The sequence below is a fragment of the Nansenia antarctica genome (assembly GCF_963989245.1).
Source record: "Nansenia antarctica genome assembly, chromosome: 2".
Classification (NCBI taxonomy): domain Eukaryota; kingdom Metazoa; phylum Chordata; class Actinopteri; order Argentiniformes; family Microstomatidae; genus Nansenia; species Nansenia antarctica.
Genome location: NC_137675.1, coordinates 79,416,001 through 79,440,343, shown reverse-complemented (window position 1 = coordinate 79,440,343; position 24,343 = coordinate 79,416,001). Strand labels below are relative to the sequence as shown.

Here is a 24,343-nt window from a genome sequence, read left to right as displayed (position 1 = left end):
ACACACACACACACACACACACACACACACACGTACGCAACACACACACACACACCACATGTACAGTGTGTCCAAACTTTTGACTGGTACTGTATACACAAAGATGTTTTGAGTGTAGAAATAACAGTGTATTTCTCCTGCTGTAAGAGGAAGTGGGGGGGGGGGGGGGGGGGGTGTTCTCTTAGTGTTGGGAAATCCGAGGTATGATAACATGACAGGAGTTCACCAAACAGGCATGAGTGAAGATGAAGACTGAAGACCATTTCAAAGTGATCTTACCCTGTGTTGTGTTGCCGGTAGTGACAGTCTCTCTGGTTCTCCATTCTCTCTACGTTGCTACGGCAACACAAGCTAACAATTAGCAGCACTGTCTTCAAGAGAAGATTACAGGATTCCAATGGTAACTCATTTCGCATTGTTGAAATTACATGATGCCAAATATATCCTCAGAGAAACAACTTCCATGAGTTTACTTGTGAGTTACTTGAAAGGATTTCTAGTGAGGTGCTATTCTATTGAAAATAAAACAATTACCGTCTCTCTAATCGATTTGTTCAGAAGTGGGACTATTTCCTCTTCGTAGACTTCATACACACAGCCTCTTTGTTTTGGTTCCGGGTCCACCAGCCAAGCTTCCCTCGTTGGACGGGCAGTCGAGCGAGGAGTGATTACTAGCTGTGAACAAAAAGTTGCCAGTATCCTAATAGAATCCAGGACGTACAGTATATGTGACAACCAATCATTGCTTATTATTGCAAAACTACGCCGTTTGCAATTACAATAAAACATGTCCAGGTCTACTATGTGGCTGCTACCATACTAAGGCAAGGCGTACGTACAGCATTAAAAAGATACATCAAGAGGAGAAGAAAATAAGAGTAAAATGGTAGAATATATATATAGATGGATAGATAAACATTTAATAAGATAATAGAAATGAATAAAAAGACATGGATGGATGTGTTAGTGTTTAATCATAACTGTTGCAAAACATGACTTTTTTTTACTTAGATTTTTGGGGTTTGTTCCAGGAGCACGCGGCAGAGTGACTAAAAGCTGCTGCACCGTGTTTTGTTTTCACTCTTGGAATGATTAGCTGATTAGTCTCAGCTGACATTAGGGGCCTTGCTGGAATATAGGCTGGAAATGGATCTGATATGTATTTTGGTCTAATACCATTTTGTGATTTTGTACAATTAGGAGTACTTTGAATTCAATTCTCTGAGAGACTGATAAGCCAGTGTAGAGATCTCAGGATTGGTGTAATGTGTTCAAATGTGTTCTAAGGACATTTTGGCTAATGTAGTTTCAACGATGCTAATCTAGTTACTTTGCTGTTGCAAAGTGGAGTCCAGAGAACCAGAGAAGCACAGGCTAAGATGATCTTTCATCCAAACATGAAAATAGGCTGAACCATTCCTTTAAAAACATTTAGGGCCAGTTTCACAGACAAGGCTTAAGCCTAATCCTGGACTAAAAAGCATCTTCAATGGAGATTTTACATTGAAAGTGTGAAAAAGTAGTTTTTTTAAAGCTACTGCGAATTAGAACTTTCTATTCAAACAAAGACTAGACACAGATAGCGGGACACATATCATGGCGTAGGAGATATTGAGCAAATTGTTGCCTAGCACGGTTGAGGCCAGGAAACGGTTGCTATGGCCAAAGACACCATGTCTTAGTTTCCTCTGGAGTAACTGTTGACTATTACACAGCAGCACTGCTAGAGTGGGTTGATCAATAGGCCTAATCCTTGATGATAGCTCTAGGGGTGGGCATCGACGATCGATAATTGATCGATAAGGATCTTGGTCGATCACAAAATAAAACATTTGGTCGATCACAAATTATTATTTTTTTTTTTTTATTATTTTTTTGTGATCGACCAAATTTTTTATTTTGTGATCGACCAAGATCCTTATCGATCAATTATCGATCGTCGATGCCCACCCCTAAGCTCAACCGTAGGTCAGACACATGCACACGGAGACACACACATACACGCGCACACTCACTCACACACACACACACACACACACTCACACATTCACACACTCACACACACACACACACACACACACACTCTTGAGCTTGAAGATGTCGCCCGTATCTCAGTGCTGTGCTCCAGGGGAGGCAGGTGGAGGTAGAGATCGGATTGGCTCGTTGTAATGCATCATGGGACAGAATCTGGAACGTGTTTGGTACCATTCCTAATCCAACTCCATTCATTACAGTGAGCCAATCCGTCCTCCGATTTCTACCTCCACCAGCCTCCCTCTGTCTACTCTTATCATACAGTCATTGCTTAGAAGCAGCTTGTTTTTGGGCCAGATCTGACTCTGACAGTCTCGATGCTAAACCCCTCCTGTTGTGTTGGTGTGTGTGTGTGTGTGTGCCCAACAGCTGGAGGAGAAGCTGAAGGAGAAGGTGGACAAGACCCTGATGGAGAGGATCAACCTGACGGGGGAGATGGACACATTCAGCACGTACGTGTCTCACCCCACTGTCTCACCCTACTGTCCACCCCACTGTCACTGTCGCACCCCACTGTCTCACCCCCCACTGTCTCACCCCACTGTCTCACTCCACTGTCTCACCCCACTGTCTCACCCCACTGTCTCACCCCACTGTGCATGTCTCACGGCTGCTCTCCACAATACACATGTAGCCTGATCCTAGACCAGCAGCTCCCAAACTGGGGGTTAGGAGTAGGACGCCATGTGGGGTCCCCTAATTTCAAATGGGGGTCCCCTTAGAAACTCAATCTAACCGCTATAGAATACACTTGGATGTCATTTTTATGGGCTGGCAACATGAGCTCGCAATCAAACTGTGTGTGGGTCACAGGAAATGATTGATGTCAATTTGGGGTCATGACACAACAGCAGAAACCACTGAAAGTGTGATTTCCAGGACTAGGCTCAGGCTGTGTGATTTAGTCCAGGACTAGGCTCAGGCTGTGATGGGGAAATACATGTTCAGTGGTGAAGCACTGGTTTGAACTGTCCTTTTTTGTGATCAAATGTTTCTTTATTTTCTTTTAAAACACACATAATAACAAAACAAGACAACGAGGCCACATCCTGCAACCAACGCCCCCAACAACCCATACAACCACACCACAACACACATTACAATATAGCTATCTAGGTATTAGGGACATACATTACAAGTCGGGATCCAAAACAAAAAAGAAAGTAAATCAAATAACCCCCACCCACCCCAGGGACCAGAGGACAACAGTCAATTACAATTGTGATAACATACACTCAACTCAAAAGATTTTTAAGATCGACAGCTGTGGATATCCACAAATTAATATTTGCCTCTTTAGCTGGTCTGAACTGTCCTGTGTGTCCTTGTCTCCTGTGTGTCTCTGTCAGTGTGATCTCCAACAGCATACAGCTGCTGGTCCAGGACCTGGACTCTGCTTGTGACCCTGCACTAACCGCCATGAGCAAGGTGACACACACACACACACACACACACACACACACACACACACGCACGCACGCACACCAACACATACGCACGCACGCACACCAACACATACACACACACACACACACACGCACGCACACCAACACACACACACACACACACGCATGCACACACACACACACACACATACACGCATGCACGCATGCACACCAACACACACACACACACACACACACATACACGCATGCACGCATGCACACCAACACACACACACACACACACACACACACACACACACACACACACACACACACACACCCCACCCAGTAGCCTACGGCAGACGAGACAGTGAATCCAATTTACAGAATACACTCAAAGTAAAACTGTTGTTTGTTATATGGAGTGGGCTCTTCAACACTTCAACTTTCGTAATATGCTAAAAACGGAAAACACATTTTTATTAAATTATTTTAAAGAAGCTTTTTGGTCATTTGCGTGACTTGAGAATTGCCGACACGCGTCAGACCTTCTCACCAGAACGTATCACACCGGCTCCTTGTATCATTGCGTCTCCTCCTCCACCCCTCCCCTTCCCCTCCCCTCTACCCCTACCTCTCCCCTCCCCTTCCTCTACCCCTCCACCCCTCCCCTTCCTCTACCCCTCCCCTTCCTCTACCCCTCCCCTTCCTCCACCCCTCCCCTTCCTCCACCCCTCCCCTTCCTCCCCCTCCCCCTCCCCTAGATGCCGTGGCAGAGTGTGGAGCACGTGGGCGACCAGAGCCCCTACGTGACGTCAGTCATCATGCACATCAAACAGAACGTGCCCATCATCAGAGACAACCTGGCCTCCACACGCAAATACTTCACCCAGTTCTGCATCAAGTTCACCAAGTGAGTCTCTCCCACGTCACTGTCAACCAGGGAAGGTTGGTGGAGGTAGAAATCACTAAGCTGCACCCAAGCAATCCTTCCTTTCCTAACAATCTCTGGTAGGTATGACAATAAAGTTATTGAATCTTGAATCTAATACCATCTTTGTTTACCAGAAGGTCATAGATAGTGACGTGTTGTTCTGTGCTCCATTAAGGCAGCAATGACAATATGACCCTTTTACAAGCTACACATGTGGTACATTCTAGAGTCGTAAACATCCTTCTCTCTCGTCTTTGTCCTACAGCTCGTTCATCCCGAAGTTCATCAACCACCTGTTCAGGTGTAAGCCTGTCAGCATGGTGGGGGCGGAGCAGGTAAACACTCTATACCAACATCCTTTACTGTCACTGGGAAATGCATTTAAACTCAAGGTCTCAGCAAAGATTCAAAGGTTTATACTAAACCATCGGATCACTGATTGATGTAGTTGATAAGTATTCGGTTGTTAAGTCTGACGTCAAACGTGACGTTTAGCAATTTTCCGGGTCCAAACCAGAAATTCCCCGCACCAGAGTACCAGTGTACTAAAGCACCAGAGTACCAGTGTACTAAAGCACCAGAGTACCAGTGTACTAAAGCACCAGAGTACCAGTGTACTAAAGCACCAGAGTACCAGTGTACTACAGTGGTAGAATGACAGTTCAGTTTTTGACTGGGATCTATTCATACAACAAGGGACGCAGCACTTTCCCGTTTTCCCCATATTTGTCAGCATCTTTGAGCCTCGGAAAAGCGCTATACAAATATAATGAATTATTATTATTACTGAGGCATTTCGAAGAGAGCACCTCAGCCAACTTTGGACCCGGAAACACGTCACGACTTAACAACCGAATAGTTTTATAAGTATTAGTTTGTTATTCTGAGAGGTTATATACAGCAGCATTATATAGTAGAAACAGATGCACAATTCATCAGGTGGAGGACAGAAGAACTTATGAAAGAACAAAGGGAATGTCCACAATTCTGGTATGTTCTGGTATGTTCTAGTATGTTCTGGTATGTTCTAGTATGTTCTAGTATGTTCTAGTATGTTCTGGTATGTTCTAGTATGTTCTGGTATGTTCTAGTATGTTCTAGTATGTTCTGGTATGTTCTGGTATGTTCTAGTATGTTCTAGTATGTTCTGGTATGTTCTGGTATGTTCTAGTATGTTCTGGTATGTTCTAGTATGTTCTGGTATGTTCTAGTATGTTCTGGTATGTTCTAGTATGTTCTAGTATGTTCTAGTATGTTCTGGTATGTTCTAGTATGTTCTGGTATGTTCTGGTATGTTCTGGTATGTTCTGGTATGTTCTAGTATGTTCTAGTATGTTCTAGTATGTTCTGGTATGTTCTAGTATGTTCTAGTATGTTCTGGTATGTTCTAGTATGTTCTGGTATGTTCTAGTATGTTCTAGTATGTTCTGGTATGTTCTAGTATGTTCTAGTATGTTCTGGTATGTTCTAGTATGTTCTGGTATGTTCTGGTATGTTCTAGTATGTTCTGGTATGTTCTGGTATGTTCTGGTATGTTCTAGTATGTTCTAGTATGTTCTGGTATGTTCTAGTATGTTCTGGTATGTTCTAGTATGTTCTGGTATGTTCTGGTATGTTCTAGTATGTTCTAGTATGTTCTAGTATGTTCTGGTATGTTCTGGTATGTTCTAGTATGTTCTAGTATGTTCTGGTATGTTCTGGTATGTTCTGGTATGTTCTGGTATGTTCTAGTATGTTCTAGTATGTTCTAGTATGTTCTGGTATGTTCTAGTATGTTCTGGTATGTTCTAGTATGTTCTAGTATGTTCTGGTATGTTCTGGTATGTTCTAGTATGTTCTAGTATGTTCTGGTATGTTCTAGTATGTTCTAGTATGTTCTGGTATGTTCTGGTATGTTCTAGTATGTTCTAGTATGTTCTAGTATGTTCTGGTATGTTCTAGTATGTTCTAGTATGTTCTGGTATGTTCTGGTATGTTCTGGTATGTTCTGGTATGTTCTAGTATGTTCTAGTATGTTCTAGTATGTTCTAGTATGTTCTGGTATGTTCTAGTATGTTCTAGTATGTTCTAGTATGTTCTAGTATGTTCTAGTATGTTCTAGTATGTTCTGGTATGTTCTAGTATGTTCTGGTATGTTCTGGTATGTTCTAGTATGTTCTGGTATGTTCTGGTATGTTCTGGTATGTTCTAGTATGTTCTAGTATGTTCTGGTATGTTCTGGTATGTTCTAGTATGTTCTGGTATGTTCTGGTATGTTCTAGTATGTTCTGGTATGTTCTGGTATGTTCTGGTATGTTCTAGTATGTTCTAGTATGTTCTGGTATGTTCTGGTATGTTCTAGTATGTTCTAGTATGTTCTAGTATGTTCTGGTATGTTCTGGTATGTTCTAGTATGTTCTGGTATGTTCTAGTATGTTCTAGTATGTTCTGGTATGTTCTAGTATGTTCTGGTATGTTCTGGTATGTTCTAGTATGTTCTAGTATGTTCTGGTATGTTCTAGTATGTTCTAGTATGTTCTAGTATGTTCTAGTATGTTCTGGTATGTTCTGGTATGTTCTGGTATGTTCTGGTATGTTCTGGTATGTTCTGGTATGTTCTGGTATGTTCTAGTATGTTCTGGTATGTTCTAGTATGTTCTAGTATGTTCTAGTATGTTCTAGTATGTTCTGGTATGTTCTGGTATGTTCTAGTATGTTCTGGTATGTTCTAGTATGTTCTGGTATGTTCTGGTATGTTCTAGTATGTTCTGGTATGTTCTAGTATGTTCTAGTATGTTCTGGTATGTTCTGGTATGTTCTGGTATGTTCTGGTATGTTCTAGTATGTTCTAGTATGTTCTGGTATGTTCTGGTATGTTCTAGTATGTTCTAGTATGTTCTGGTATGTTCTGGTATGTTCTAGTATGTTCTGGTATGTTCTAGTATGTTCTGGTATGTTCTAGTATGTTCTGGTATGTTCTAGTATGTTCTGGTATGTTCTAGTATGTTCTAGTATGTTCTAGTATGTTCTGGTATGTTCTGGTATGTTCTAGTATGTTCTAGTATGTTCTGGTATGTTCTGGTATGTTCTGGTATGTTCTAGTATGTTCTGGTATGTTCTAGTATGTTCTGGTATGTTCTAGTATGTTCTAGTATGTTCTAGTATGTTCTAGTATGTTCTAGTATGTTCTGGTATGTTCTGGTATGTTCTAGTATGTTCTAGTATGTTCTAGTATGTTCTGGTATGTTCTGGTATGTTCTGGTATGTTCTGGTATGTTCTGGTATGTTCTAGTATGTTCTGGTATGTTCTAGTATGTTCTGGTATGTTCTAGTATGTTCTTGTATGTTCTGGTATGTTCTAGTATGTTCTAGTATGTTCTAGTATGTTCTGGTATGTTCTAGTATGTTCTGGTATGTTCTAGTATGTTCTAGTATGTTCTAGTATGTTCTGGTATGTTCTAGTATGTTCTGGTATGTTCTGGTATGTTCTGGTATGTTCTAGTATGTTCTGGTATGTTCTGGTATGTTCTGGTATGTTCTAGTATGTTCTGGTATGTTCTGGTATGTTCTAGTATGTTCTAGTATGTTCTGGTATGTTCTAGTATGTTCTGGTATGTTCTGGTATGTTCTAGTATGTTCTGGTGTGTTCTGGTATGTTCTAGTATGTTCTAGTATGTTCTAGTATGTTCTGGTATGTTCTAGTATGTTCTAGTATGTTCTAGTATGTTCTAGTATGTTCTGGTATGTTCTGGTATGTTTTGGTATGTTCTGGTATGTTCTAGTATGTTCTAGTATGTTCTAGTATGTTCTAGTATGTTCTGGTATGTTCTGGTATGTTCTGGTATGTTCTGGTATGTTCTAGTATGTTCTGGTATGTTCTGGTATGTTCTGGTATGTTCTAGTATGTTCTGGTATGTTCTGGTATGTTCTGGTATGTTCTGGTATGTTCTAGTATGTTCTAGTATGTTCTAGTATGTTCTGGTATGTTCTAGTATGTTCTAGTATGTTCTAGTATGTTCTAGTATGTTCTGGTATGTTCTGGTATGTTTTGGTATGTTCTAGTATGTTCTAGTATGTTCTGGTATGTTCTGGTATGTTCTAGTATGTTCTAGTATGTTCTAGTATGTTCTGGTATGTTCTGGTATGTTCTAGTATGTTCTAGTATGTTCTGGTATGTTCTGGTATGTTCTGGTATGTTCTGGTATGTTCTAGTATGTTCTAGTATGTTCTGGTATGTTCTGGTATGTTCTGGTATGTTCTAGTATGTTCTGGTATGTTCTGGTATGTTCTAGTATGTTCTAGTATGTTCTGGTATGTTCTAGTATGTTCTGGTATGTTCTAGTATGTTCTAGTATGTTCTAGTATGTTCTGGTATGTTCTGGTATGTTCTAGTATGTTCTAGTATGTTCTGGTATGTTCTAGTATGTTCTGGTATGTTCTAGTATGTTCTGGTATGTTCTGGTATGTTCTAGTATGTTCTAGTATGTTCTAGTATGTTCTGGTATGTTCTAGTATGTTCTAGTATGTTCTAGTATGTTCTGGTATGTTCTAGTATGTTCTAGTATGTTCTGGTATGTTCTGGTATGTTCTGGTATGGTCTGGTATGGTCTGGTATGTTCTGGTATGTTCTGGTATGTTCTGGTATGTTCTAGTATGTTCTGGTATGTTCTGGTATGTTCTGGTATGTTCTGGTATGTTCTGGTATGTTCTAGTATGTTCTAGTATGTTCTGGTATGTTCTAGTATGTTCTGGTATGTTCTAGTATGTTCTGGTATGTTCTGGTATGTTCTAGTATGTTCTAGTATGTTCTGGTATGTTCTGGTATGTTCTGGTATGTTCTAGTATGTTCTGGTATGTTCTGGTATGTTCTAGTATGTTCTAGTATGTTCTGGTATGTTCTGGTATGTTCTAGTATGTTCTAGTATGTTCTAGTATGTTCTGGTATGTTCTAGTATGTTCTAGTATGTTCTAGTATGTTCTAGTATGTTCTGGTATGTTCTGGTATGTTCTGGTATGTTCTAGTATGTTCTGGTATGTTCTAGTATGTTCTAGTATGTTCTGGTATGTTCTGGTATGTTCTGGTATGTTCTAGTATGTTCTGGTATGTTCTAGTATGTTCTGGTATGTTCTGGTATGTTCTAGTATGTTCTGGTATGTTCTGGTATGTTCTAGTATGTTCTGGTATGTTCTAGTATGTTCTAGTATGTTCTAGTATGTTCTAGTATGTTCTAGTATGTTCTGGTATGTTCTAGTATGTTCTGGTATGTTCTGGTATGTTCTAGTATGTTCTAGTATGTTCTGGTATGTTCTAGTATGTTCTAGTATGTTCTAGTATGTTCTGGTATGTTCTAGTATGTTCTGGTATGGTCTGGTATGTTCTGGTATGTCCCCATGGTGGTATGTATGTCCCCATTTAATTCAGACACTAGTATTAGTCTGTCTGTGCGTCTGAATTCATTAATTAATTAATTCAACGACATTCATTAATTCTGAATGAATTACCATGGCAACATACCAGAGTCGCAGACATGTTTTAATAGTATTAAAGTCTAAAGTCTTCTCTCACTGAAAACTGCTGTCTTGGCCGGGTCTCCCTCTAAAAATAGCGACTTGTTTTTATTTTAAGTGACTTTCCGGCTTTAAAAAAAAAAAAAGTGAAATGAATGAAAGAATGGTTGTGTTTGTCATCCGGAGCTGCTAGTTTCTTTTCCTTCGTCTTCCTCCTTCGTTTCTTTTTTCGTCTGAGTGTGTGTCTTTGTGTCTTTGTCTCCCAGCTCCTCCTGGACACCCACTCCCTGAAGACGGTTCTGTTGGACCTTCCCTCCATCGGCTCTCAGGTGGTCCGCAAGGCCCCGGCCAGCTACACCAAGATAGTGGTGAAAGGCATGACCCGCGCTGAGATGATCCTCAAGGTGAGGATCTGCCACACCACGTGACGTTAGAATTATAAGGCTCTATCTCAATTTTTGTCAAAATAGATTTTTTTTTACATAATCTGATCCATTTTATTTGTAAAATTTTGAGTTAGTAATTAATAAAATACAAAGGTTCAATCTCACAAAACATAATGGAATGTAAAAACTTTGACGCTCAATATCTCTGAACTACCCTAAACGGAGATAGAACCTTATCATTCTAAACGGAGATAGAACCTTATCATTCTAAACGGAGATAGAACCGTATCATTCTAAACGGAGATAGAACCTTATCATTCTAAGCTCACGACCTGCACAACCACACTCCTCTGACCCTGAGACACGACCACAGCCAACAGCTTGTACCACCGTTTCACATACAGCCATGGGAAACAATGGGGCGAAATAAATGCCAAATTGTCTAAGCGGTTGTTTGTGGTTTTTAACAGCAGAGCCAGAGTCTTGAGCTTTTGTCTGACTTGAGCAGATTATCAATTTAAGTTTTATTTTAAGGCAGCCTCAAGTTTGAATAACCTATTAATGATGTCTTTAACCCCACTCAGGAAAGTATTTTATCACCACTCTCCCATAAAAGTGACCCACCTCACGTTGGGAGGGGGAAACGTGAGCTTAGCAGCGCTGCTTTAATGAGACAGACAGAGGAAGGGAGGATTTAACACATACACACTCAAGGCCAATGCACACAGCGTGCGATTTCTGTTGCGCGTCAACATTCCATAATTTCCATTGTTGTCATGAATGGAATCGAATTTTCGCCGTGCGATTAAAATCGGGGCTGTGTGCATTGCGATGCGATGTTCTCATAGACTTCCATTCAAACTTCAAAATGGAATGTTGACGCGCAACAGAAATCGCACGCTGTGTGCATTGGCCTTCACACACACTCTCACACACACACACGCACACACACACGCACACACACACACACACACACACACGCACACACACACACACACACACAAACACTCACAAATGTTTTGCTGCCTCTCTCTCTCTCTCACTGTGTGTCTCATCACCTCTGTGCTGTCAACACACTAGCATATGGATAGGTCCACATGTGTGAAGCACAAGGCCTTTGGTCCACCAGGGGAATGCACTGAATGTGTTTACATACATTCCCCCCGCTGTCTGCTGGCCATTAAGACGGGGCTTTGGAAAGAGCCTGGCCTTGAAGAGAGAGAAGAGAGAAGCCATACGAGCCAAGAGGCACTTTCAATCTGGTGAACATTTCAGACGTAGACTTTGCACGGCCTCTCTATCTCTCTCTCACAGGTAATTGGTTACATCTTGAGCTAGGCTCGCTGAGGCCGACAGAGAAGAAACTAGAAATCAAACCAACAGATTAACTTCCTACTTTGCCTCGGCAATGGTTTCCAATTACAGTTGGGACGCTGTTCACACACACACACACACACACACACACACGCACACACACACACACGAGCGCACGCACACACACACACGCACACACACAGTTACATGCAATCCGATCTAGGTCCCTAAGGTCAAATGCTTGTTGGAATTGAATGGGGTCAATCAAATGGTTTCCTTTAGCCAAAGCTTTCTAAACATGGTTAGCAGAGGGTAATCTTTCAGAGACAGACCTCCTCGTCTTATCTGATATATGAGAACTGATATTTGCTCTCGAGGTCACGACCTCCAGAATAGCTTTCGTAAGATGCAGATTAAGTCCATGGAGAGATCTGCAATTCAAAGTAAAGGACATTTTAAGAGGGCATGACCAGGATTAGGTGTTACAGGGGAGGCTGGTGGAGGTAGAAATTGGAGGACAGGCTCATTGTAAAACATGGAAAGAAGAGAAATGAGGAATAGTGTCAAACATGCGTGTTTCATACCATTCCTTATTCCGTTCCATGCGTTACAATGAGCCTGTCCTCTGAGTTCTACCTCCACCAGCCTCTCCTGTTTCACTGTGTTTTCAGAGAGACTGCCTAGCTGCTGGCATACAGAGAGACTGCCTAGCTGCTAGCATACAGAGCAGAGTCCTGTTCCAGAGAGTGTGTGGCGGGTTGTTTCTGTCTCTCTCAGGCAGCCCTCCTTGGCCAGTGTGAGGCCCGTGAGACGTGGCTGTTTTCCGCACTCTCTCCAGCCCACCCCACCCCAGGCCGGCCCTCTCCCCCACCACTGAAGCTCTTCTTATGGGGAGGGAGTGAGTGGAAATGCACCCCCCCACCACCACCCAACCCAAGCCCACCTCCTTTTTAGCCTGGATGTTTTTTCCCCTCTCTCTCTCTCTCTCTCTCTCTCTCTCTCTCTCTCTCTCTCTCTCTCTCTCTCTCTCTCTCTCTTCCTCTCTCTCTCTCTGCCTCTCTCTCTCTCTCTCTCTGCCTCTCTCTCTCTCTCTCTCTGCCTCTCTCTCTCTCTCTCTGCCTCTCTTCCTCTCTCTCTCTCTCTCTGCCTCTCTTCCTCTCTCTCTCTCTCTGCCTCTCTTCTTCCTCTCTCTCCCTTTCTTTCTGTTTTTTTTTTACGAGCTAACTACTACAAGCTCCCTCAAGGCTTTCCCTTGGCATGACTCCAGGACAGTTGCTAAGTAAATCACTCAGTCCAAATGGGAAGGAACCTCAGGAATTCCAGACAATCCGATCCACAACGTTCCATTTCTCTCCCACCCTCTCTCTCTCTCTGTCTCTCTCTCTCTCTGTCTCTCTCTCTCTCTCCCTCTCTCTCTCTCGCTCTCTCTCTCTGGTTTTGCTCTCTTAAGAATATTCCAGCACCCGCCCCCCCCCCCCCACGCCCGAAATGTTTTGGGGTGGATAGAGAAGGGGGGGATGGATAGAGAGGGCCCCACCGACGATACAGCGTTATCTGTCAACCATGTGTTCGGTTTGCAGCTACAAGTACTCTTGACGCTATCTGATCCAGGTTTTCCTGTCTCTTTCTCTCTCTCTTTCTCTTTCTCTCTCTCTCTCTCTCTCTCTTTCTCTCTCTCTCTCTCTTTCATTCTCTTTCTCTCTCTCTCTCCCTCCCTCTCCCCAGTCTGGTCCAGAGGCTAGGTTTGTGCCGCACGTATTTTTATTTTATTTTTTACTTCTAATGTCGATCTTTTTGCCCAGACTCTCTCATTATACCCCCAAAAATAATTACCGGTGCGGCTAATTCCTGTCCGCTCATGCGCGGAGTAATTGCTCTGTAAAGAGAAGAGAAGGCTCCTAAATATAGCCCTGCAGTGTAGGCTGCTTTGTTTGCAGCTTTAACCACTCGCACGCCTGTCTGATACGGGTCCCGTTTGTTGTACTGACTGACTGACTGGGCCCCATGTGGGATTGTTTAGAGTTTAGAGCTTTGCTGGGTCGTCCCGTGATGTTCGGGAGGGGGATCTGAAAAGCCCAGTACGGTATTGAGTATGTATCAGTCACGCTGATGTCTCCAACCCCCCCCCCCCCCTCTGCCCTCCGCAGGTGGTGATGGCTCCACACGAACCCTCCGTGGTGTTTGTTGACAACTACATCAAGCTCCTCGTGGACGGGAACCCAGAGACCTTCCAGAAGACTCTGGATATGAAGGTCGGTTGGTTCGGCCCGCTAGTTTCCCTCGTTGTGATTGTGATGTCACAGTCAGTGTTGTTTCCCTCCCTACCGTCTCTTCGCCTCCCTGGTGTTGTCTTGTGTTGTCTAGCGCTGCAGTGTGTTGTTCTGAAATGATCCTCTTTTCAAGATTCAAGATTCCAGATAGCTTTGTTGTGTCACACAGTGACAGAAATTCTCCTTTGACAGGCAGAAGTGCAGCTCAAGAATACAGTTTCCACATTAAAAACACACATAGGTCACATACAGTACATTAATACAATAAAAACAGACAGTTTTAGTTAGAGTTTTTCCTCTTTCTCTGTCTAACTATGTGTGTGTGTGTGTGTGTGTGTGTGTGTGTGTGTGTGTGCGCGCCTTTGTGTGTGTGTGTGTGTGTGTGTGTGTCTTTGTGTGTGTGTGTGCCTTTGTGTGTGTGTGTCTTTGTGTGTCTTTGTGTGTGTGTGTGTGTGTGTGTGTGTGTGTCTGTGTGTGTGTGTGTGTGTGTGTGTGTGTCTGTGTCTGTGTCTGTGTCTGTCTCTGTGTCTGTCTCTGTCTCTGTCTCTGTGTGTCTGTGTCTGTGTGTGTCTGTCTCTGTGTGTGTGTGTGTGTGTCTGTGTCTGTCTGTGTCTGTGTCTCTGTGTGTGTGTGTGTGTCTGTGTCTGTGTGTGTGTCTGTGTCTGTGTCTGTGTCTGTGTCTGTGTCTGTGTCTGTGTCTGTGTCTGTGTGTGTGTGTCTCTGCAGGGTCTGAAGCGCAGCGAGCAGAGCAGCATGCTGGAGCTCTTCAGGCAGCGGCTGCCCACCCCTCCCTCAGGGGCGGACGGGGGTCCCTCCCTCTCCTACAGCGCCCCCACGCCCGAGCAGGAGTCCTCCCGCATCCGCAAGCTAGAGAAGCTCATCAAGAAGAGGCTGTGAACACACACACACACACACGCACACACACACACACACACACACTCACACACAGACACACAGACACAGACACACGCACACGCACACGCACGCACACACACACACACACACACACACACACACACACACAGACAGACACAGACACACACACACACACACACACACGCATACGCATGCACGCACGCACACACACACACACACACACAAACTGTACTTCTTTCCCCCTCCTCCCCTATCTTTCCCCGCCATCTATCTGAACATACACACACACACACACACACAGTTATTCCAGTTATTCATCATAATGACTTTTTCCTGCTCTGAGAGATTAGAGAGATGGTTGTTGTTTCATTTTTGCGAATGTGCATTAATATGAACCTCATGATTTTCAAAGTGACTGTCGGATTATGAAGACATTTTTCTGCAACTGCAATACGCAGTTTGGCACGTATGAGTCATTAACTTCTGTATATTTTTCAGTTCTCTTTTTATGACACTAATACCCAGGCTTTGTAATGTTGTTAAATCTATACGGTATATACAGTAACATTGTTTGAAAAATGTGTTTGCACTTAAAGAGTCAGAATCAAGAGCGACTAACTCAAAACTGCTTGAGGAGCAACTTGCTGCCACTTTGGCACCCATCCTCCGCAGACTCAGAACAGACATATTCAAACTTGTTTGAAGCTTAATAGTTTCTCTGAATGTTCTTGTACAATACATTTGCCGGTATAGCTTGGAGTGTCTCTTTTGGTTATCTTTTTGAGAGGAGGATGCCGTTTGTATGTTTTTTGGGGGTGAAGGGATGGTGTGTCCCATCAAGCTACACTGTCTCCCATCATGCAACACTGTGTCCCATCATGCAACACTGTCTCCAGGTTCAGTGGTAGAGCCTCCAGGTCTGGGAGAGAAGCTCGGGATTTCCTGTCTCCTCAATTAGACACAAGCCCATTTATTTTTTTCGGTTTAAAAAAAAACTTCCCCAAGGTTTGTTTGGAAATTAAAACCAGCCCAAGCCTTTTAACCCTGGCCCTTCTCCAGGAGAGCAAGGGAGCGAGTGAGAGAGAGAGAGAGAGAGAGAGAGTCTACATCTATTTGTGAGAGTGTGTGAGCGTTCGAGTGTGCATGAGTGTCATTAAGCGTGTTCATGTATCGAGCCTACATTTTCCTCTGTAATCCGCTGTGAAGCTCTCGTGTTTCTCAGACAATGACAAGAAGAGCGAAGGCTACCACAGGCAAATATGGGGCATGTGCATACTGCTTAGCCTACAGTATGGGGCTACAGTACGTGAGTTTAGAATGATACGGTTCTATCTCCGTTTAGGGCAGTTCAGAGATATTGAGCGTCAAAGTTTTTACATTCCATTATGTTTTGTGAGATGGAACCTTTGTATTTTATGAATTACTAACTCAAAAAGGTAAACATTTTAAAAATAACACACAGGCATTAATAAACACCTAATGGATCAGATTATGTAAAAAACTCAGATTTGACAAAAATGGAGATAGAACCTTATAATTCTAACGTCACGAGTAGCTCATACCTGATTTCTTATTCCTAGTCAGGACATTCACACTGTTTTATGAGTAGTAATGGTAAACGTTTTGTTGTTTTCTCTTAAGGAATGAATAATCCAGTAATAAGTAATAATCCAATAATCCAATCAAACCTGCTTCTGCAATTTGATCCAGAAGGGTACGAGAACTAAGTACTTAATGCAAATGGTGGGATTCTTTCTTTAGAATGAATTATTATATGAGATTAGAAGGATTTGAGAATCAGGATGGGGGTTCTAAGAAATTGTGTATTCAATATTTTTAATTGTTTGTCTGTTTGGGGTTTGAATGCACTTCTGGGGGGTATTCCATCAACGCCGCTAAAAGAAAGTCTTGTTAATTTAAGTGAGAGTTCCGTTCCATGAATGTGGCTTAAGGGAACCCCTGCTCAGTAACCATGGTGATTTATTCCTCGGAACTAGCCTGCTCCGTAGTGGGCTAACTGTCAAGCTTAATTGCGGAATTTTCCGGAAACAAAATCCCAAAAGACAGTTCCGTCAAGTGTCTTTTCGCGATCGCATCACTTTTGTCACGTCCTTATTCGGAAACATAAGTTCAGACCTTTTTTTCACAATGTGACAAAGCATGAATTTATGTCTTTACTTCCAAAGATCAGCGTCTGATCCCCCTAATTAATTAATCAATCAATCAATCAATCAAACAAACTTTATTCATACAGCACAAGTCATACATTGAATGCAACTCAAAGTGCTGAACAATAGTAAATAAACCACAATACAATAAAACTAGGTAGGAGATAGGAAAAATAGACAGTAACAAGACCAGGAATAAAAGGAAGAACAAAAACAAAGATTATGGGTTTTAAGCAGCTTACTTTAAAAAATATCCACACTCTCTGCCACCCTCAAGTCCTCCGGTAAGCCGCTCCAAAGTCTGGGGCCATAGTGGCTAAAGACGGCCTCGCCATGGGTCTTTGTCTGGACCCCTGGAACAATCAAAGAGACCAGTACCAGAGGACCTGAGGGATCTAGAGACCAGTACCAGAGGACCTGAGGGATCTAGAGACCAGTACCAGAGGACCTGAGGGATCTAGTGGGTGCGTAATCAAAACATTCATATTATATATTACATCCCACAATATATTTATAGAGCACCCCTGTGGATGAAGATGCTCTGTTTGGGGACAGAACTATCCCTGTATGCCATGCTTGCTGACACCCTACCCAGTACTAACAACACAAACAGAGGTGGCCTTCAACCATGCCCACACCAAAACCAGGGCAAGAATTTTATTGTGGTTTGGGCAACTGAAGTGTAGGTTTCAGTGCCTGAGAAGCCTCAGGGTCACCCCCGCCAGGGCCTGTGACATCACAGACATCACTGTGACATCACCTGTGACATCACAGTAGCCTGTGAAGTCACAACATTGCCACCATACGCCGTGAGAGACTTCCCCCAATGTTGCTGGAGGAGCAGTGGGAAGACATTGACCCAGGCTTTGAACCCATAGATGGAAGAACTGTGTGTGTAAAGATACCCATTTCAGTTCATCCTCATTTTATTAATAGTCACCTTTGTTTTGTTTTGGAGTTAACCCTTTTATTTTAAAGCTTAGGATTGATCATTTAAGACAAAAATGTGTTTCTTCAAATAAAAGTTATTTATTCAGTCACTCAAATCATTTTCAAGCTGTGAAGACAAAAAGGAAATAAACATTAAATACAGTCGAAACCATGATCTTCTGCTGTTTAAATGTATACTTACTCTTCTCCAATTTCTTTATTTTCAACTGCACCTTTTTGCACCTAATTTCTTATTTTTTGTACTGAATGTCAAGAAGCAGATGCCGCTTTTAAAGGGAATGGACATCCTGTGAAAGAAAATGTGTCAGTTGGTAATAGCAACATGAATAGTTAGTTACTTCAATATTTACTTAAGTACTTTGTTCATGTCCTGCAGACAGGTGTATGGTTTTACATAATTTGAAGAACGCAGACACATTCCAAACATTTCACATGTGGTCTTACCTCTGGCATCTCTGTGACTGCAGAAATGGTCTCCCCATCAACAGCTCCTAGACGTGCTGGAGCCATCTCCCTGCAAATAGAAAACATTTCAGTTAAAGCAAAAGAAGAAAAGATTGCATAAGATGCATGGTGTTTTTACAAATGATGACTCCTCACACATAGGTTATAGGTCAAAGCTAGGTCCTCTGTGGGTGTAAGGTCCTCAGGTCCCCCATCAGTAGCAGTGGATTCACAGTACTGAATGTTCATTTATAAAAAATAAAAATAGATAAAATGATAAGTAGGCTAGTGTTAGAGCAAATTATCAATAAAGGCAGCCTGTTTCGTTTCAAGATGTATAAGAAATGATATTTTTTCCGCGTGCACGCGCATTAAACGCGCGCGCGCTCAAAACAACGATTTTTTATTTTATTTTTTCCTAATCACAGCCAAAACTAGAGGATGGCCCCAAAAAAAAAATATGAATATACAGAATATAAACTTGTGACTGACAGTCACATACACACACAAAGATCATCAGCTATAATATAATACGAAGTAGGCCTACATGAGCACAAAAGCGGCTAACGTTACTGATTAACTGTTTACTGTAGTGCAGAGAGATGGTAGTCGTAGGCGGCGTATCAAATGACAAAGCTAAACGTTTAATGAAGGACATGAACGATTGTCAACAACACACTCAAGCAGTAAATAGAACAGTCTAAACAAATTGGGTACTACGGACGGAACAATAGTCTCAACCTATAGTTCCGTGCGTGAATTATGTCAACCCACCACATTACAGAAGTAAAATCACAGTCAGATGGAGCATTCGGTAAACAGCTGAGTATCAGCTGAGTTAAAGAAAACAAACTCTTACCTTTGATGAGACCCACATGAGCCCTGTTTTCCCGTACTTCTCCCGTGTGTCTCTTATTGTCCAAATGTTCCCTGAATTTTAGCTGCATGTTTTTCCAGCATGTAATTCCGTTGTCAATAAAAAAATCGTCTCCCCTTCTTTTCCCCTTGACAATACTGTGTCGTTGCTAAAGTGACGGCACATAAGAATCGTTTTTTGACTTGCTAATGTCTGCTAACGTAGCACTTGAAACTGGCGCCGTTCTCTGGACTGCAGCTGCTCCCGCGTTAGCATTAGCATCCATCTTTTCTTCTCCCTTCTCACCGTCACGAGCTCAAATGACACTTGGCGGCCGATCTAACTCTTAACACTCACTTACAGGACTTCTGACACCATGTCGTGTTATTCTATTAAACATACACGTGAGTCCTTCTGTATTTCAATGTAAGTGTCTTTATTTTAACTCGCTCTGTAAGCTCTACAATACCGGTCTCTTGTTGTCTCGTCGTAACCTGCCCACCTGACCTGGGGGGTATTCCATCAACGTCGCTAAAGGAAAATCCTGGCTTATTTTTGATAACTCTCGCGAGACCTATCAGAATATGCCTGGATATTTGTAAGAACTCTCGCGAGATTTATCAGACTAAACCTGGATTTTCCCTTTAGCTATGTTGATGGAATACCCCCCGGATGTCACTACGGTGGCCTGTACACAATAACAATAATACCACAGTTCACATTTAGACCAATCAGGAGCCCTTGTGTCACGTCGTCAACTGAATGTCATTAATCTGATTTTGGATCAGCGGTTAGAGAGAGATGGGCGTGGATTTAGGTGCACTTTTAGTCAACATCCATTATAGCGCTGATCTAGGATCAGATATATTTTAATCAGCTAAAATGTTCTTTTTTTTTTTTTTAGATTTTTTTTTGTTTTGTTTTGTGTGGACTGAATCAATTCGTGGCGGAGGAAATTCCATCGTGGCGGCCCGCCACCAATAAATGCATGTAGAGGAAACACTGGTGTCTGTTGTCTAGCCAATGTCAAGCTTCAAGTAGAGAAACTGGTTTCATTGTGTGTTTACAACAGGAAATCAGTTTCTATAGCTTTGCCCTAGATATCCAAAGTTTGAATCTTAAATGTCGAAAAATGTCTTATTACATATAATAATTTTCTCTCACACTAGTATAACTTACGCATTTAATCTGTCCGAAAAATGTTTGCCAAGCCACCTCTGGTGATTAATTATCTATTAAGCTCGGGAACATGACGTCACAGTTGCTATGTCCGCCCACTGCCGCCATATTCCTTGGTACATCATTTAGTTATTTATTCGTTATTTTCGTTATTTGGTTGATCATTTCGTTATCATTTTAGTTAGCTCGAAGCATGACGTACAGAACATGTAAACAGTTGGAGGCGCTGTAATGTAAACGGTTGGGAGAGCAAAAAACATGGCGGCCGTATCCCACAATGCAGCGTCATGACTTCGATTCCCAAGAACTCCGCTCTCCTTTTCGCTCCTTTTTCGCCATAGTATCTTCTTTTCGAAAATCACCTGTTCTGGGCTGCTTATATACGTACTCCGTGTGTGAGTCCAACGCAACAGTTTACAAGCCTGGCTAGTTGACGTTGAGGAGACACCGCTAAATGGTGTTAATGGAATGGCTTGAGCCTTAACACTAGAACAGCACTACACCAACTGTCAAATCTTATTTCAAATTTGAAAGTGACAGTTGACACTAGAACATCCGTGCCTACTAACCTACTAAAAAAGCTGCCTCTTTAAAATGCTAACCTGCTACTTACACACAAAGACCACTAGTACTCACAGGGGTCAAATGACCCCTCATGGCTGATTAAGTGTTAAGTCACAGTCAACGTCTAACCGGGCTTTTTCAATTATGCACCGATTTCGTTAGCAACATTGATGGAACACCCCCCTGGTGTTGGGGCCTGGGGGAACTTACTCCCTCTTGACAGTCATTGATACGTATATATGTATAAATATATTATTATAATGCTCTTGATGTACACATTCCTGCCTTCTGTTGATATGAAAACAAATACTTTGTATTCTCAGTGCAGCTACTCTCAGTAGTCATGGCAACTGGTGAAAGGACACTAATAAAGGTTTGCCACAATGTTTTATTTTCATGTATTGGTTATGTCACTTGTTCTTATCGAAGGTTTTACTTACAATGACTGATGTAGGCCTATACTCGCCGATCACTTTAGGAACACTATAATAGTACTGGGTGGAGCCTCCCTTTCCTCTCAAAACAGCCTCAATTATTCGTAGCATTGATTCCACAATGACATGATTGCGTCACACTATTCCTGTAGAGTTGTGCTTTCAAGCTGTGAATCTCCCGTTCTACCCCATCCCAAAGGTGTACTACTACAACTTACTACTTAAGTTTCAAGTTTATTATTACGTCAGTAAAATGCTTAGGCTTCGGTTCCTGACATTGCAGCACAAGACAATAGGCATAATTCAAGATAAAAACAAAAAAACAAGTGACAATAATAAATAAATAAAAAAGTGACTATTGGATTCAGATCCAATGACTGCAAAGGTCACTGAAGAACAGTGAACTCATTGTCATGTTCATGAAACCAGTTTGAGACGACTTTTGCTTTGTGATATTATCATGCTGGACGCAGCCATTAGAAGATGGAGACATTGTGGCTAGGAAGGGATGCACATGGTCAGCAACAATACTCAGATAGGCTGTGGCATTCAAGAGATGATTGATTGGTATTGTAGCGCAACGGCAGGGGAGAGTACATGCAGGTCTCGAACCAAATCTCCTGCTTACCAACCGGCCATGCTAACCATGCTAACCGCATTACAGGTGTATGTCCCCACCTGTCCTACCCGCTGTACATACCTTATGTTTTGTTGTATTGTTCTTCCCATGTTGGATGTATGTTTATCTTGTAGATAGTACTAGTTATTTGTCTGTATTATCTTGTAGATAGTACTAGTTTTTTGTCTGTCTTACATGTAACGATGAATTAAGTATCAAGGACCCCAATTGAAATAAGCCAGTGGCTTTCTTGGGTTTTTATCCTGTTAGTTGACCTTGTATGTAATATGTACTTTCATGTACCTACTTCTGCAAATCTTCTAATAAAGTATTCAATCAATCAATCAATTACCAAAGGAGTTAACTCTGTTGGCGGAGCTGCTAACGCTAACGGGCCTCATACAGGTTTGTTACACTCACTGGCGGACACAGGGGGGGGAGGGGGCGAAAAGCCTGTGCCCTTTTGAGTGGCAAAAATGCCCTTTTGAGTGGCGAAAATGAGAGGACGTGCCCTATTGGTGCCCCTCCAATGGTCTGAACTTGACCATGTGCCCCCACAGTTGAAAAACGTCGCACTAAAGTGCCCTTTAGAGTGGCAAAATTAGAGGATGTGCCTTATTGGCTGCACTTCCAATGGTCTAAACTTGACCATGTGCACTGATGGGGTCCCATGTTGTGCAGTAGGTGCCCTTTTTTTCTTTTCGCCCCCCCTGCCCTTCAAACAGCCTGAGTCCACCACTGGTTACACTATCCCCTCCTTTCGGGAGAGCGGGCCCTCACGTGGACACGCTTCTCCAGTGGCCTTCACAGTCACCATCCCACCACTGCCACCAATGTAGCGAAACGGCAGGGGAAAGTAACTTGCCCCAAGCCGGTCTCCTGCTTGCCAATTGGCTATCGTGCTAACTGCCAATGAGCTAACCCCATTGGTGGAGCTGAGGTCTCATACAGGTTCATTACAAGGCGCCCAAAGTAAAGTAGCCTATGCCAAGAAAACATTCCTCACACCATTACACCACCTGGGTGAATGAGAAGGTGTAGGCTACAGGTGTTCCTAATTAAGGGTCCGTTCCTAAATGTGGTGTGAGAGCACCGTTTGTAAAGACTTTTTAACAGACCGTTCGTAAATTAACAGATTTTAGAGAGCGCTCTATGACGTTGACACCAGAGCGCTCCTCTGGAATCAGCAGATTTTCTGACTGAATTTACGAACGCAGCCAAAGTGTTCGGTGAGTGTATAGTTTTTTTTTCCACAATATTTTTATTATCATTGTTATATACCAACATCAAAGACAAATAAAGAGAAACATACAATAACAAAGTTCACAAACATGAGAAACTGAGCAGAGAAACGCGGACAGGATCATTCTAAGTGGCCGCCGATGACACACCGATGTCAGCTTCAAAGCGAGACGGATTTATGTTGATTGTCCAATCCCTCACATGTGGCAATGTTTTGGGAGAAGAAAAAACCAAGCAGTGAGTGTGAGTGTGCTTTACTAATTCCATTGACTTGTGCAGCAGGATATGGTAGAGGAGGCTACTTCTTGTAAAATCGGTTTTAAGGATTTTAGTATTTGTGCAGATTCGGAAACACATTAACCGACAGTGGTAGACAGTATTATTGTCAATCAACAGAAAGTCGCTGCGAGCTGAATTGTCGTTTAGTCTTTTCGTCGTTGACGTGGTTCGTTATCAGAAGGAGCTGGAGGATCCCTGGATCTGTTGGATTCAAAGGAAGCCTTGAAGCTTTAAGGAACTTTTTTGTGTGGAAGAAATGGCGGGCAGACTAAACTTGCCGACTGTGTGTGACAACGACCCGCTGGGTATGAGCTGCAAGGCTGAGCGGGTCCTGGACAGCCCCGGGCCGATACCCCCCAGCCCCGGGCCCAGTGCCTGGCTGCTGCCTCCGTGTCCCGGGGAGAAAGGCGCAACAAGCCCGGTGTCCGAAGACGAGAGCAGAGGGTCCTTATCCTCGGTACGTATCGCTGTTTTATAAATGGCTACAATACTACAAACTGTTTCAATTGTTACATTTTCCCAGCGTAACAAGTCAACAAACCCAGCCTTTATCACTCATGGACACTTTGCAAAGAAAGTGCAGCAACATTGTTTATGAAGTTGGTGAAATGTTCATACCCAGCCATCACCTTGTCTTGAGATGTCTTAAGATGTCTTAATTAACCAAAATAAGACATTTTGTCTGTCAAGATGTCTTAAGTCGTCTTAAGACCTAACCTGAAGACATGCACTCATGCACTCACTTAAGACTTGGAGCATAAGAGCCATATTTTCTGTGTCTTGAAGACACAGAACATCTTGAGATGTCTTAAGACATCTTCATATTTCCAAGACATCTCAAGCCATCTTAAGACATCTTCATATTTCCAAGACATCTCAAGACATCTTAAGACCCATGTCTATAGACACGTCCTTAGACGT

The 24,343-nt window shown here is 42.5% G+C and overlaps 1 protein-coding gene across 3 annotated transcripts in view; it reads left to right on the top strand.

Moving 5' to 3' along the window:
• LOC308149551 (vacuolar protein sorting-associated protein 53 homolog) overlaps positions 1 to 15,467 on the top strand; it is a gene marked incomplete at its 5' end in the record, with an annotated part of 49,080 nt that extends 33,613 nt beyond the window's left edge. For 2 of the 3 annotated variants that reach the window (XM_080522411.1, XM_080522410.1), the window contains 7 exons: positions 2,404 to 2,486; positions 3,384 to 3,462; positions 4,184 to 4,332; positions 4,619 to 4,688; positions 10,107 to 10,244; positions 13,688 to 13,792; positions 14,537 to 15,467. In XM_080522411.1, the coding sequence (XP_080378537.1) occupies positions 2,404 to 2,486; positions 3,384 to 3,462; positions 4,184 to 4,332; positions 4,619 to 4,688; positions 10,107 to 10,244; positions 13,688 to 13,792; positions 14,537 to 14,707 (795 nt within the window). In that variant the 3' untranslated portion in view covers positions 14,708 to 15,467. Of the gene's footprint in view, positions 1 to 2,403; positions 2,487 to 3,383; positions 3,463 to 4,183; positions 4,431 to 4,618; positions 4,689 to 10,106; positions 10,245 to 13,687; positions 13,793 to 14,536 lie in introns of those variants that run through there. The other variant, XR_013937256.1, reaches the window with a different exon arrangement.
• Positions 15,468 to 24,343: the final 8,876 nt, after the last annotated feature.